Source organism: Tachypleus tridentatus, chromosome 2 (genome assembly GCF_004210375.1).
Source record: "Tachypleus tridentatus isolate NWPU-2018 chromosome 2, ASM421037v1, whole genome shotgun sequence".
Classification (NCBI taxonomy): Eukaryota; Metazoa; Arthropoda; class Merostomata; order Xiphosura; family Limulidae; genus Tachypleus; species Tachypleus tridentatus.
Window position 1 is genome coordinate 99,048,389 of NC_134826.1, and position 16,141 is coordinate 99,064,529.

The 16,141-nt window shown below is 31.1% G+C and overlaps 1 protein-coding gene across 1 annotated transcript in view; it reads right to left on the minus strand.

Annotated features, from left to right (window-relative positions):
• The window catches only part of LOC143244671 (lysyl oxidase homolog 3-like), a 50,047-nt gene extending 34,556 nt beyond the window's left edge, over positions 1–15,491 (minus strand). The window contains exon 1 of the mRNA XM_076489768.1: positions 14,916–15,491. Within this exon, the coding sequence (XP_076345883.1) occupies positions 14,916–15,249 (334 nt within the window). The 5' untranslated portion in view covers positions 15,250–15,491. The remainder of the gene's footprint in view (positions 1–14,915) is intronic.
• Positions 15,492–16,141: the final 650 nt, after the last annotated feature.

Here is a 16,141-nt window from a genome sequence, read left to right on the forward strand (position 1 = left end):
TCAAGTGTTTAACGGAAAAGAAAACAACACCTTTCTTGCAGGGTTTGACTTAAACAGAGAAATGTTTGTTTTATGTATGCTTTTGATAAATAAGTAGTGAACAAGGGTGTAGAGTTTCTTCCAAATGAATGTTATACAGCTGCTGGTATCTATTCCTAAGCATATACCTCAACAACAGCTTTCGGGCTTCACGAATAGATGTTTCATACCTGTTCAGTGTCACATAGAATATTATCCCTGTATACTTTGTTATTGTTCAGTATTCCATAGAATAATATATGTGCATTTGTAGTAAGTTTTTAATGCCACACTGAATACTATCCGTGTATGTTTCGTCATTCTTCAGTGTTACACAAAATAATACATGTGTATTTTTTGTTACGATTAGCGTTAAACACAACACCGTATATGGATAAAACTTGAGGGGTAAATGCTATTTTATCTTTTCTGAAATATACCTCTTGCTTTAAGTGAATTAGAAACGTGAAAAATATAGACATATATTGCAAGAAGATTGAAATAGGCATATACATAAACGATATATCTGAGTTTTTTTTTTTCAGTTAACCCTGGGTAAGTTATCGTAAGTATATGTTGATCAGGTTTTATGAGTAACTTTAGATAGTTTTATCTTTACCATAGATTTCTGAGAGATTTTACATAACTGCATCTATATGTACCTTAGAGCTCAGTCTTAGGACCATTGTTTTTTTTTTATTTACATTAATGACATAGATGAACGAGTGGTCAATAAATTACTTAAATTTGCAGGTGATATTAAAGTCATATGTGTTGCTAGCTGTTAAGAGGACGCTGCTGATTTACAAACGGATATAGATCATTAGTGAATTGGGAAATAAATGGAAGATGGGTTTTAATTATAATAAATGCAAGATAATGTACGTGGGTTATCATAATTTCAATTATAAATATAATTTGAATCGGAATAACCTTAAAAGTGTCATGGAGGAAAAAGACCTTGGTGTAATGATTGATCAATCTCTTAAATCATCCCAGCTGTGTACTGTTACAAGTGTTAGGTCAAATAGGATTTTTTATTGTATCCACAGAAGTGTTCAGTACAAGTCTAAAGAGGTTATACTTTCATCGTATAAGTTTCGTATTTTAGGAAAGACAATGAATTGTTAGAAAGGTCTCAGAGGAGGATTACTAATATGGTACTTAGGATGAAGAGTTTTTCACATGATAAGAAATTAATTTTCTTAAAATAGTTTACTCTCGAAAAAAAACACAGTTAGGATCTAATTGACGTGTTTAAGATCGTAAAGGGAATTTATAATATTGATGCATTAATATTTTGCATATTTTAGAGTGAGAAGTATAGAATTACGGGAAATGAAATTACATCTAGGCAAAGTTGAAGCTGTCTTCACCTAAGACAATTTTGTTTTTCAAATGAGATGGTTGTCTGATGAAATGGTTTGCCAGATCTCAGAATAGCCTTACATAACTGTGTGCACACGGGAGTTTCTGGGTAAATTTGAATAATTATATATTCAATAGAAGTTTTAATAGCTTTATATACAATTATTTATTCACCATTTTGGGTTAATTTTACCTGACGATATCTTCAACACAATTATTTAATAGATCTGTATAGCTGTATGTGTCTCTGTTGTGGAACTAAACCATGTAATTCATGCTGATGTTAAAACGGGTACAGTTCTTATCATCATCTGGAATACATGTAGGTTTCTTGTAGCAATATACAAGACGCTGGAAACTTCAGTTAATATAATAGAAGATACAACGTATGTCGACAACAACAAGTATAGCTGCAATGTTACTATACACTCTTCTTATTCGAAAGCTGTTTTTGTAACAACAACGAATACTGTAATTTAAATTATCATTGGTCTTACTGTGATGAAATATCGCATCTGCTACATGTTAAAAGATCACGGTTCGCCCGCTAATGTAACCTACGTCTTGATACCTTAAAGTCTCATAAATAACTAATATGAATAAAAATAACGTTTCAACTAATATTGGTTGTTCTAAACACAACTGGTCTGATGATTTTGAACGAACATTCTTGTTGGCAGGATGATGAAATAGGCAAAGTGCTGTTGTACACTATCCTCATTGGAAACACACACTTTGATTCAATGTATTATCAATTTTTCTAAGCTTTAATGTCATATGGGTTGTCTGTAAATATAACACGTTCTTATTGGCATTTTTTTGCAGTGCCACTGAATGTATATTGTTCACAGCAATGTATATGTATATACAGAAATTTCTATATCAAGTTCATGATTAGTTCATTTTTACTTTATGTGTGTATATATATATAAAGTGTTTGTGTGTGTCTGTTTTCCTTATAGCAAAGCCACATTGTGCTATCTGTTGTGTCCACCGAAGGGAAATCGAACCCCCGGTTTCAGCGTTGTAACTCTGTAGATTTACCACTTTTCCCGCGGGGAACATATATAAAGAAAAACTGATGTATACCTTACTCCTAACTTTACTATAAAACGTATTTTAATATAATATTAGGCAAACTACTGATCAACAGGAAGCTATAACGTGTCATTGTATTCAAATCGTAGCTCGCAAATACTAATCTTATAACCTTTACCCTAATTTATTCTCGAAAAAAAGTAGCACAAGTACATCAGCATTTTTAGTTAACCTATTGTTTCTCATGATTTATGTGTAACTTCAAATAGTTATATGTTAACTAGGATTTCTGACCAATACTATGAGGCCATATGTTTCAAAGGCGTGTGGTTCATGGAAGCAAGAGAAGCAGTGCTTCCCCAATATATATTTAAAAATAAATTTTTAAGTGTCACTTAAATATGAAGTTATGAATTTGACGTTGATTCATACGGAAGCACTACACTATACCTTACATAATCACGTTATAGGGACGAAAGCAGGCCTGGCATAACCAGATGGGTACGGCGCTCGACTCGTGATGTGAGGGTCGCGAGTTCGAATCTCTGTGGTATCAGCCATGTGACAGTCAATCCCACTATTCGTGGGTAAAAGAGTAGCCCAAGAGTTGACGGTGATGACTAGGTGCCTTCCCTCTAGTGTTACACTGCTAAATTAGGGACGGCTAGAATAGATAACCCTCATGTTGCTTTGTGCAAAATTCAAACCAGACTTCCTTTTTGAACTGACTATAGCTTTTTCTTTTCCTACTAAAAAAGGATTTATTTCTGACTAAAAACATTTTTGTTACGTAATATATTCTTTAAACTATAAAATGCTTTTTACATGAACACTTTTCAGAATAAAATACCTCACATTCATACTTGTGTTTAAAAAAAACAACGTATCTTGAATGTTATATTAGTCTTTTATGTGGCATAAAGGAAGTGATTACCTGTTCATCTTATTTCAAAATATAGGCGAAACTGGAGCTTATTGACAATTTAAAGTCTATATATTGAATTATTTAAATCATTAAAAAATGTAATGGAAATACATAAGTTAGCATTTCATAATTACTATTTTATAAATTTAAATGTACAATAAAAACCAAATATAATAAGAAACAAATAATAATTTATAGTTCATTTTCTTGCGATATTTAGAAACGTTTGTTTTTTCCAGCATGGCCTGCACCTCGCGCTCATGGTTCTTTTTTTACCTCTCTGATGTCACGTGATGTGCAGTTGCTTCGGGCATTGTAGTAAATGATACTGTAATTTTTTGTATGCATACATTTTTTGTGAAGTGTCACCCTTCAGGTTTGAAAAAGGATTTAAAAGACAATAAGAAAAACTTGTAAGTGTATTGTTAAAAGTTTAGTAGTGAACAAGTTTGGTACAAAAAGTTTTATTGATAAAGAAAGCATCATCAGAAATGGTAGACTGATGCCAGCTCTGACAAAGCAGTGCGTTCGAAAATTCAATGTAAACCAGTATGACAGGACATTTTGATTAACTGCTTGTCCTAACTTGTAAACGTTTTTCTGCTGGCTGTGTTTATTATTGAACAGTAAATTTGGGACATTGAACTCAAGTGGAGTTAATGATTTAAATAAAATACATAAGGAAATTAAAAAACACGAAAATTCCTAAAGTCTTACATTTCTAGCTCTAGGCCTACCAAGATTTGGAAAATCACAGATTGAATTCCAACCAAATAGCCAACGTAAAATAAATATGTAAATGCACAATGAAAAGGTGAAAAGGAATAGAGTTATTTTAAAAAAAGATTAATCGATGTAGTATGTTATTTGGGTGAACAAGAATTAGCAGCTAGAGATAATGTGAATCACTAGTCTGCTAACCTAGGCAATCATGTGGAACTGGCAAACATTCTCAGGACTGCTATATAAATACATATTTACCATGGATTTTTAGTAATGTTTTATAATAATAGGTCAAACAGAGTTTGTGACCAATGTTATATAACTGTATATTTACCATTGTTTCTTAGATATATTACATATCTATATGTGTTGAATAAAGTATCTGAACAATGCTATAGCTATATACATATAAAAGCTACTGCCTGAGCTTGACGTTCCCTTTGTCGGTAACGCTCGGCTCTCTGTTGGTAACACTCATATCGTCTCAGTGATGTTTCTCAAGAGGAAGTCTCCAGTTTAAATCTAAGTAGATGGGTGATTTTCTGTTACTTTTTAAAATGATTAATTTATTAGGTTTAGAGCAAGATATTACCATATTAGAATAACAACAAGGAGTAATAGATTAAATTTCGGATTTGAATTATTTGTTAACATTTTATTGTAAAGGCTGTGCATTACAGTCGTTACATTACTCGACTATAATGTCAAAGTCTTACGGAAATGAGGACTTTTCATTTTTATACATATTCACAGCAAGATCTTTAAATATTAGAAAGAGTACGAATATAATTATAGATTAAATCAGGGAAAATTCTATATTATGTAATAAATACTTGCGACTGTATGTGCCACAAACAACCTAAATATTTTTTTAACCAATAGATGGCAATAGAATTCATTATTATTGATGTTTTTCATTTTAAGAGAATTGTATGTGTGTTTGTATGTTTTCTTATAGCAAAGCCACAAAAGGCTATTTGCTGAGTTTACCGAGGGGAATTGAACTTCTGATTTTAGCGTTGTAAGTCCGTAGATTTACCGCTGTACCAGCGGGGGACCCTTAAGTGAAAGAGAACATGTTAAAATTTAGTGAACAAATTTATAAGCATTTTTTACAAAAATTTAACCTTCGCGCATTTGTCCTTCAGAAAAAAAAATCATTGCCTTTATCATGTCAATTTATAAGTTGCAGGATCAAATATTCAACCATGTAGGAATATTTCTGCAACAATCATTTGTTAGTATGGTTCAATCTTTAAGCTTTTATCAAAAAGAATGTTTGAGTATTACATGAAAATACACATAAGTCAAAATCCTAATCGAGGGTTACTGACAGGTGATGACCAAATGTACAAAAAATTATGTTTTCGTGAAATACTATAAAAAGGGTGAACATTCCTTGAACATATATTATTACTATAATTAACGTTTGGAAAACATGTGATACACATTTATTAAGATTTAATTTTGAGAAGGAAAAGTAATCAGCATTCACCGTCATATGAGGGGCAGTGATATGGTCTATATGAATAAAAGGTACCCGATGTTCGTATGTGTTTTCTGAGAGCAAAGCCACATTGGACTATCTACTGAGTCCAGCAAAGGGAATCGAACTTCTGATTTTTGCGTTATAATTTTGAAGACTTACCGTTGTACCAGCGGGAGAACCTCCTATGTTTGTAACGCTGCTTTTGTTGATAACGCTCAGTTTGTTGTTATTTTTCATACTGGTCTCAAGCGGAAGTCTTGCGCTCAAATACTAGTCGAATGAAAATGTTTTTATAACATCTTTAATTATTTACTCATAATGTTTAGAGAACATCTCGTAATATTTGGAAAACAGATTAACATGATGATTAAAATTAAAGATTTAGATTATTTGATAACATGCATTTACAAAGATTACGTATCACAGTAATTATATCGTAATAGTTCTCAACTATGTATCATGTGGAAGATTCGAATTAGAATCTTCTTTAAGCTGGGACTTTTATACTAAGTTTTAATGTTTATTTTTATAAGTATTTATTATCATTTTTACAGCAAGATCTTTGATTATTTGGAAAAATAGGAATACCATTATATATTAAGTTAGAGACTATTATATTACATGTAAACATCCATATTTGTCCGCGTCAAGCACAAATATTTTTTAAACGTAATATATAATGCTACAATATATTATTATTCATGTTTTCCAGCTTAGGTAAGAGTTGTTTTTTTTAAATTTAATTCAAAATCTTATAAGTAATTTTTATATAAAGTTCTGCATTCGTGCAATTGCTTTTAACTCTAATTATTTTTGTTTTTACCATCGATATTAATAAATAGCAGGGTCAGACATATATTCGTATAGGATTATTTCCTCGTGGACCGGTTTTTAGGCAAGATTGTATGAAGAAGCATATTTTAACGCAGCATAGCATAAGAATATACGTATATATGTTACCACTATAATCAAGGGCCCGTTACAGAATATAAGCAAATACACCCGAAAAATGTTATTTTTGTCAAATATTAGAAAAAAAAGGTTTCTTAGAAATGTTGTATATTCTGTAGGTTTATTAGGTTGTGTTTGTGTGCTTTTTAATATTTTGTGTTAACGACAGGTTTATTACAGATTTTAAAGAATTTTGTAGAACCTGTTAAGTAAAGTTAATTAATCATTTGATTTATATGGAATTCTCAACAACTTAATATTACGTGTAACTTAATAATCTTCAGCATAAAGATCAACTGCAATGTTTTCTGAGGTTTCTGAACTCATCAGTTTTTAAAATACGTCCTTCAGGATTTCTTTTTAACATTTAATTAAAATACGTTTATCATGTTAGATTTCTAAATAGCTTAAGGTAACTATGCATACCTAGTTTTCTCAAACCTATATTAACAGTGCAAATATGAATATCAAGTAACTTCATTAATTTTCATAAAATTTTTATTGGTTCTAAATAACTATGATAAATGTAATTCACTTTGTTTCTAGGGACAATTTTCACAGAGTACTATCCTTTTAAATACTATTAAAGCATATAGACTTTATTATTGTCTCTTAATTAGTATAGAAAGAAGTTATCATAAATGTTGGTACACCAATTTTGTGTTTGGAAACAATGTAATGGAAAAGTGAAACAACGAAAAATAAAGTCGGTCTGCAGGGAATAACTGAGTGATGTGTCTTTGGAAACCAATAAAATCTGAAAACAATATAATCAGAACTGTGTAACTTATGGTGTTTCCTACATTTGTAGCTACTTTAACGTATACCTTCAAACTATTCAAAAATTTTAATAGATCTTCATTGTAGTGACTTTTGTCAACAACCACATTTATATTTCTCTTATATGCCAGCAAAAGGTAATACACTTAATTAATTGCTTTATATTTTTGCCACACATTTCAAAATAGGTAGTAAAAATCCTACTCCTAGAGATTTTCATACACTATGTTTATCTGTTTTCCACTTCAACTTTTAAGTTTGGTCACCTCTTTTCACCAGCGGTTATCGAACAACAACACATTCATTGATACCACTTCGTGCTAACATGTGTCTTACTTTTCTCCAGGTATGTGTGTGTGTTTTGTTATAGCAAAGTCACATCGGGCTATCTGCTGAGTCCACCGAGGGGAATTGAACCCCTGATTTTAACGTTGTAAATCCGTAAACTTACAGCTGTACCAGCGGGGGACATTTCTGCATGTAACATTCATTCCTGTATTTACAGCAAGATGCTGGCAAGACCTGTACTTCATTGCCATATATCTCGTAAAGAACATATTATGGGACAATCAATAGCTCTTCCTAAAAATTTCAGTTTCTTATCCCGATGTGTTATATTATTGTGCTTGATCGTCGTCTTTCATGTGAAGTCTGAAGTATCAGAATGGTATGATTGTTCTATTCTCGCACTTCACTTTTCCTATTCCTTTCATCAAGTTTATCTAGGTTGCAGTCATTTCTGTCAAAAATTGACTCATACTGATGTAAACATAATAAAATGCTTTTTATTTGTGTAATCAGAAACACAAAGTTTTTGAAACAGGTTTTGTTTTTTATTGGCAGCGTACTACACTATTCCTTCGCCGCTCTTAGCTTATTCATTCTCTCTCACATCTCTCGTTTTTTCCTTTCCTCTTTTCTCTCTGTATTTTACACCAATTTATCCACCCACACCAAACAAACTGGTTTCTTTATGACCTTACACCGATAACTCATATCTCAGATTACAATGTTTCATAACCATAGGGGGTCTTATAGCTTCAATACAGACTGAACTTAAAAAGGTGTCACTAACCCGTTCACTCCACTCATTTTCTGCTTCTCACCATTCTCAACTTAAACCGAAGTTCTTTACACCTAACTTCATAACAGGGGTTCATACCTCGATCCCGTTTATTGCTAGTAGTGCTATTTTCAACCAAGCCTCTTCAAAGTTTTGTATATAGATGCTACTTTTTCACCTCTCTCAAACTTGAACTGATGTAACTTTGTAATACGATATTCACTGTTACTAACAATCATTTTTATCCAACCTCTTCAGAGTCTTGGATACAGCTCTTCTAGTAAAATATGGAACCTTGCTAACAGTTTTTACATGGATTATCACTGATCACCCCAAATTTTATTTATTTATTTCAGTTCTGGTGACCATGTTTGTATGTACTCTCTACTGCTACTACTAGGCATAGTATTACTGGTAGTACTTTTATAGGCTTTAAACTGTTGCGTTGTTTGTGGTAATTTATAATTAACTGGATAACATCCAAACAGTGTAAACTCTCCAAACGTGACTCTTCTTTAGTGCAGTTCATTTTAACACGATAAAGGAGTGGTCTGTTATTTGGCTTTCATACTCTTTTTTTACTCGCTAATTACATGAATATTCCAAATATTTTTATATACTATATACTTATTCAGAATTTGAAGGAAAGAACAAACTTTGTACAAACTGCTTATTTATATTTATATTTGTGAATACAGGTTATCAACTACTTGTTTACTTGATATTTGGAATAAATTTGTGAAAATTGTATATTTACCAATTGTTTATCTGTATGGTGAATATAATAAAAATTTATTCAACTTTTGTAATCGGTTTATATAAGCTGTATTTTTACAAAATTTTCTACTTTGAACTAACTTTGTTCATACTGTATACCTTTCTAGAATTTCTGAGTATGGTGGATTTACTACAACTTTAATTAGAATTGAGAGAATAAATTTGTATTAACTATATATTTACATGGGTTTCTCAATATTCAATATAAATTATATGTTTTGAAACTCGAGTAAAATTTTCCTAAGCACAATATATTTGTACTAATGGTACATATTCATGCTTTATGAATACAATATATATATATACATTGTACTTACTGAAACGCAAAATGTATTTACCAAACGTTTTGTATAGTTCCTGCATTGTATATTAGCAAAATAAGTATTGAAAGTGTATAATCATACTTCGAAGTACTTCACATATGGAATATCTCTATGCATGTTTTGGAATAAAACATTTATCATGGCTGATAACTATGATATGTATTCAAATTATCTCAAATGGAAATAGATATAGCGGACATAGTATGTTTAAAATATTATTATATACTATTGTTTTTGAAAAGTTAAGGAACAGAACAAAGAAAATAGTGTTAAATTGTATAACAAGACCGAGACTAATGTCTTACGACCAGCATAATTAATGATCAAACTATACGGTATTTAAAGATCAACCTTTCTCATGTGCACGAGCAGTTTTCTGAAGAACTTTTGTAAACATTACCAATAAGATTTTCTGGTTAAAACAACAATTATATTTATTATGAATATGCACATTCATCAGATTTAGTAAGCCATATTCTGTGAGAATATGATAATCCTGAACGTAAAAACAGTAAATTATAGGAGAACTTATTAGTAACTTTAAATGTATATTTCAAAAGTGATAATATACCCTTGAAGACACAAATTGGATGAACAAGGGTAATAGAGTTAATATGTTAAAAATATTTATAATTTTATACTTTAACTATTTATTGTGTAACGTTGTTCGAAGCTACATTTACAAGACATTGTGATGGTGGTATTAATATACACAGTATAATCGTGCCCAGAGATTGGGATATCTTTGTGAAAATTATGTATTCTCCAAGGATTTTGCACAGATGAATATAGTGTATGTTTAATTGTCTTTTGCAAAGGGCATACATAAATTATACGCATATCAAATTTACTGAATATAATATGTGTTGAGTATCTAATGTTCTGAAACAAATTTGTAAGAGCCAAGTATTGGGTAAAATATATCAGTGTTCTATATACGTTTTAAAAGTTGTTGACAGCATATCTGTTGAAGGTTATTTGACATTTTCGAAGACTGTGCAAAAATATATATTGACAAAACTATATATTGATTAGAAGTTAGTTTACGTTTGAATAACATCAAACAAACTGTATAATTACCAATATTTCGTTTAATACAATGGAATTTTGAGCAGACTTTATACAAATAAACTTTACTATGAATCCTGAATATTGTTTAATTTCAGAATGATTTAGACTATCTTTGAACTAATTATACAGTTACCAGGTTTTGTGTAAACTGTATATTTTCAGAAATTTTCTAAGAGCTCTCTATAAGCTGTATATTTATTAGGTTTTGTGCTTATAACACGCATATATATACATTATATCTTCAAGAGTTTTTTTGGCAGTTTTCTATAAACTGTGTATTTATCAGGTTTTGTGTATATAATTATGTACCGTATATTTTCAAGTGTTCCATGACAACTTTCTATACATTATATAATTATCAAATTTTGTGTATATGATGTACGTACTGTGCTTTCATGGGTTTACTACTAGCTTTCTGTAAGTTGTATATTTATTTAGTTTTGTGTATACGTTGTTTGTATTGTGGTTTCATGATTTTCATAATAGTTTTCTGTAAGTTGTATATTTATTTAGTTTTGTGTATACGTTGTTTGTATTGTGGTTTCATGATTTTCATAATAGTTTTCTGTAAGTTGTATATTTGTTTGGTTTTGTGTATATAATGTGTACTGTATCTTTAGGAGTTTCTTAATAGCTTTATATAAATTGTATACATGTCAGAACTTCACAGGTAGTAACCGCAAGATAAGTCGCTAAAGTTTAGAATTTACTTAAACTAAGTATTAATTAACGTACTGCATCTAATGCATGTGATATTCATTTAATTAAAGTTCAGTTTTACAATGTTTTCCTTGCTTTTACATATTTTCCACGGATAACTTTAAACATTTTAAATAATTACTTGAGATTCTAAATATCTTTATTGGAACTTGTTAACTACCTGAGAACGTGAGTCACTGACGTTCGAACAATACTAACAAAATAGTGTGTGTTCACTTTGGTTCCTCAGTAACCTTTCTCATACTATATTTTACTTAAGTAAAACCAACAACGCCTTAATTTTACCACCTTCTTAAAATTGTTTCATAGATGCCATGTACTTATTACACCATCCTGATAAACTTCTCATATATATGAAGATTTGAAAATCACTTTTAGCATCACAATTCGCTGTAACTAAACAATACTAAAGACACTTCGTAACTATCAATATACTACTGTCAAAATGACAACGGAACACTTTCAAGCCCCAGATATAATTAGAATTTTTCCTATCGTTATAATTTTGGAGTAATTTTACAGATATTTTTAATTCAGCAATATTTCTCTTTTTTTTTTTTGAAAGACTTACCTTCAGCAGAAATCCTAAACAACATTATAGATGATTTATCATTAACAGAACCTTTGAGAAAGATCAAATATGATTCATATTTATCAGACATAATATTAAACTTTATAGCTATTTTATACTTAAGAGAAATTCTGATAAGTTTGGCGAGTAATTTAAGTTCAGCAGCGTTCATAACCAATAGTATAATAAATCCATATCCAGCAGGACTTATACGCAACTTTACAAATGGCGTATATTTAGTTATTTAGTAGTAAACATGTTAATATATTTAACTACATGTTCCAAAAAAAACAATGAAAATATATCTACATTATTCCATTGTTTGATAAACTAATTTTATCATGTTATGAAATTAATTCTATCATTTAATGTAACTAATTCTTCAGTTTTATTGAAGTAACTATTGTTTAATTATATCTTTTTTGAAGGAACTATCTATCGATTTATGGAACTAATCTTTCATTTGATGGGTGTGTTCTCTTATAGCAAAGCCACAGCAGGCTATCTGCTGTGTCCACCGAGGGGAATCGAACCCCTGATTTTAGCCCTTTAAATCCGTAGACTTACCGCTGTACCAGAGGGGAACCTCTCATTTGGTAGAACTAACTCTAGAAATATCTGGATGTTTCCTTTATATGGCAACACTGAAACCGTGTTTTTTTTCTTATGCGGATCATAAAACTGGTAAACAACTAATTTTTCTTCTATACTTATAAGCAGATATAACAAAGTTTAATTAGCAGAATAAGAAAGCATTATCTGGAGAAGGGAAAGAGTCATAGATCGAACTATCAATGCAATTAGAGTGTAAACAAAAGCCGAAGAGAGACGTAAACAAAATAACAATTAAAAACAAACTAAACAGCCCCACATATAACAAATACACTTTGAACATTCTTTTTGGTAATTATCTTGTTTGTGTTAATATGATTTAACGAAATTAACAGAGACAAACAGCATTCATTTCCATGATTTTCTTGGTTTCAGTTCTCGCACGTTTCAACATGATCAAATAATCATAAACTTCTTGTAAGGATCAAATGAAATAATCTCTCAACTAGCCAATTCATTAAATCTCTGCACTATTGATAAAAGAGAAACACAATGAACCGTTCCAAAAATAATTAAGTCAATATTATTAAAATAAATCAATACATTTTGTAATTTTGGACATTATTAATGAATTAATTGAATTGAATATTCTTACCAGAGTAAGGGTTAACACCACTCTTTCTCGTTTTCTCTTTTTTCTTTCAAATAGACAGTAATACGTCGATGAACTTTTATTGTTATTTTGTTTTTAATTAAGCACAAAGCTACTCAATAGGCTATCTGTGCTCTGCACACCACGGGTATCGAAACCAGGTTTTTAGCGTTGTAAGTCCGCAGAAATTCCGCTGAGCCACTTGGGGACGATGAACTTTTAAAGTGCAACAACTCTTGTCTGTATACTGCTTTTTATTAAAATATTGAGTTGAGAAAAACTCTTTAAAACTTAGAACACTTTTTCTTAATTCTTTAGTCCTTCACTTTGGACCCGGCATGGTTTCGTGGTTAGGGCGTTTGACTCGTAATCTGAGGGTCGCGAGTTCGAATCTTGTCGCACTAAACATGCTCGCCCTTTCAGCAGTGGGGGCGTTATAACGTTAGGTCAATTCGTTGGTAAAAGAGTAGCTCAAGAGTTGGCGGTGGGTGATGATTACTAGCTTCCTTTCCTCTAATTTTACACTACTAACTTAGGGACTGGCTAGCGCAGATAGTCCTCATGTAGCTTTGCGCGAAATTCAGAAAAAAAAACCCTCTCTTTGTGAATGAGACTTCAGTTTTTAATTCTGTGTTTATAAAAAAAACGGTAAGGATTATAAATGTGTGTGAAGCACGTTGAAAAACTTGAGAATTATGAGTTTGTGCAAATCAAACAAGTCGCATGTGTCCAACTCTTGAAAGCGCTAACGGTTTCATCGTTTAGTTTTTCTTTAAGAAAATATATTGACGTAGATCATTATAAATTAACTTTATACAGCTGTTGCAGAGAGTCATTATACTTCAATTTAAACGTACCAATGATAAAAATAATAAAATATTGTGATGGAAGAATCGTAAAGGTTTAAAAACGATAAACATTGTAAATAACTAAGAAAATATAAAATTTAAATTTTGGCAACTGTTTCAATTTTACCGTCTTACTATCGCAAGTGAAGATTCAACTAAGATGAGAAGTCAGTAGAAAATATTTTAAGCCAACGCGAAATGAAAGTGAGGTTTGATGCTGGGTATTATACGGGAACCTTTTCACTGGACGGACGGTTTGTGTGGTACAGCTTCAAATAGTGTAAATAGGAGACCCACTCACTTTTTATACCAGTACTCCTAATTTTGCTGTTGTCGGATATCATTGGTATTAATAGCTATTTACTTAACTGTTTCCAAATAATATTTTGTAAAATAAATCACTGCTCTTCCAACTCTGGTTTAAATAAATAAAGGCCAGACTTGCAGGACTACAGCTAATGTTTTCAGTGTTTAGGATGCTAAAATCAGTGCTAACTTTAATTTTCTCAGTTTTTTACAATGTTTCTTCTTGGATAATGTTTTACATATGCATTCATTTATTTTTAAAAAAATGTTCTGATTCAGCTTGCATGAACACTGTCACTTCTGAGAAACTACAGTTCAGATTTTCTTAATTTTTTAGTTTAAAGCGTGGGTATTCATCGGGGACGTAGAAACAAAAACAAAAACAGGAGCTTACACTCAATTAATAGTTCATTTCCAACGAAATTACTTTCATATAGCTAGCATTGTACCAAGATATTACCTTATTTCTTGTTTGTTATATAAATGCTTTTAATAAGGATGCTTTTATGCTTGTATAGAAACGTCAAAACATTAAGAAAAACAGAAATAAAAAGATAACGTGTAGCACTGTAAAAGATAAAACACCTAACACATGTTATGTGTTGATTATTTGGTTATAATACTGATTTCTTTGACACTAAACTATAGACTTTATTTGATCAAAGAAACATAAATTCATGGTTTGCGTAAATTATTCTAAATGACAGCTGAAAGCTGTTTAATAAAGCACATTGACTTACAGCGACCTTGGCCGTACATCGCGTTATCCGTTACTTTTTCTGCTCCGAGATATCCTAAAGAACGACACACAATGTCACCCTCTCTCTGATCCCACTCGTCGTCACAGATAGAACCCCATTTGCCCATATGGTAAATTTCAACGTTGCCTTGATTGGGAGTGCTTCCTCCTACTAGACGGATTTCTCCCTCCTTTGTACTTCTTTCATGGCGCCGTAAAATATTATGAAAATTGTTTAGCCACTGGCTAGTTACTGGACAGTTGAGATATAAAATTATAAAAACAAACATACAAAGATGGCGAGGATCTTTTGTTAGAAAGTGAAGTAGAGCCATTTTGTGAAAGAAACTTGTTTATATTACAAAAATTAAACTATAATACAATTTAGAGGTTTTTTTATAGTTATCATGAATAACCTTCCGGTTCAATACACGTTAACACCCTAACTCTACCAGGCGCTGAGAAGTATGTAGCAACTAGTGGAAGTGTTACACATAGACAGAAGAGAAGGAGGAGTGTACTAAGGAACAAAATACCACGTGGTGCTTGCTGGCACCAGGTCCAAGCCACGTTCTGCACAGCTGATGACGTATAATAAAGATTGATCTAGCACTTCTTTAAAAAATACTGGCAGTCTGAGAAGTGGCTTCCTGACTGAACTCTTCCTAATTATATTACTATTTTTATTTATATTTTTTAACTGTCATGCTCCGACAATAAAAACCACAGTTGTAGACGTTTGAACTAGTCATATCGGATGGAATCTCTATTTCGTACTTGAAAAACGAGTAACTGATTAATCTGTAGATATTAACTCGATGTTTTATACTACAACTACAGTCTCAATTTTTCGCATCTAAAGAACGTATTTTGACTTTAAAAAAAATTAAACAACTGAATTGGATTTGTTACAATTTACACATTATAAAGTTATAAAACATGACTAATAATATACATACATGTATGACAGCATCTGAGGTATTTTAACTCGCAATTTGAGGTTTGAATATTGTTCGAGAAAAGTATTAATTTCTAACAGTAACGCATTTCCAGAGAGGATGAACAAAATAGAAGTAAATTTTTAAACACTTTCAATAAATTAACATGTAGAAATGTATAACGTGTTACATATTATAATTTTTCTCAGACGAGCCTCAAATTTATTATGTTACATATTACAATTAGAAATAATCTGAAACTGTTTTACAATGTAAGTTGGATTTAGAA